Consider the following 915-nt stretch of genomic DNA (forward strand, 5'->3'; position numbering starts at 1 on the left):
ACACACACACACACACACACACACACACACACACACACACACACACACACACACACACACACACACACACACACACAACACACACACACACACACATATATATATATATATATATGTATATATATCCCTCTGAGACACTGGATCCTCACTCACTCATCGTGACTCATCGTTTATCTACACACACTGACGCAGTGCTGTGTCAAAGGATCAACACAACACCAGCCACTCTCTCCCGCAGTCGACGACAGAGCTGAGCGGCAGAGTGCTGGCGACAACCAAGGATACCCAGAGACTCACACTGTATTTGAGGCACCGAATCCTGCTACTTCTAATAAGCACGATCTAACATCGTCGACTTTCTGGTCCGATAGCGACAGTGATGATGAAGTAGATACTAACGGGGATCAGGTGCATACAAAAGTCGGGAATATGGCACTGGGAACGAAAGTCCGTGCAGAGTTCGATACTGGTGCGGGTACGGGTGCAAAACGGCCTTCATATATGAAGGCCACGGGTGCAAATAGACAAATTTTGACAAGTGTGGGGGTCAGTATGTTTGATAGCATTGAATCAGACTCGCCGGAGCCGGAATGTTCAAAAAATCCTGCATACGCACACATAACGAGAGTGCCTAAGGGTAGCAAACCAAGCCCCTCTCCAGTCTGCAATGAACGATATACACACCAACTGGAGCTGACAGAGGAACAGAACGGACAAGTCAGTGATAGCGGTAAGCCTAACGATTTCTTGCACGATGGCGCGTGCGAGTAACAATGCCTTTCGCTGTTCTGTCTACGTGAAAGCTGCAGCAGTGTATGCTATCGATTGGCTAATTGATGACTACACGTACCATTTGCCAGACAAATACGGGTATATGTTGCACATCATCGGCTGCTCCTCATTATATATACATAC

General features: G+C 47.3%; 1 protein-coding gene across 1 annotated transcript in view; it reads left to right on the plus strand.

Moving 5' to 3' along the window:
- Positions 1-771, plus strand: part of SARC_12068 (hypothetical protein) — a gene marked incomplete at both ends in the record, with an annotated part of 3055 nt that extends 2284 nt beyond the window's left edge. The window contains one exon of the mRNA XM_014293832.1: positions 193-771. Within this exon, the coding sequence (XP_014149307.1) occupies positions 193-771 (579 nt within the window). The remainder of the gene's footprint in view (positions 1-192) is intronic.
- Positions 772-915: the final 144 nt, after the last annotated feature.

Source organism: Sphaeroforma arctica (genome assembly GCF_001186125.1).
Source record: "Sphaeroforma arctica JP610 unplaced genomic scaffold supercont1.2049, whole genome shotgun sequence".
Lineage (NCBI taxonomy): Eukaryota > Ichthyosporea > Ichthyophonida > Sphaeroforma > Sphaeroforma arctica.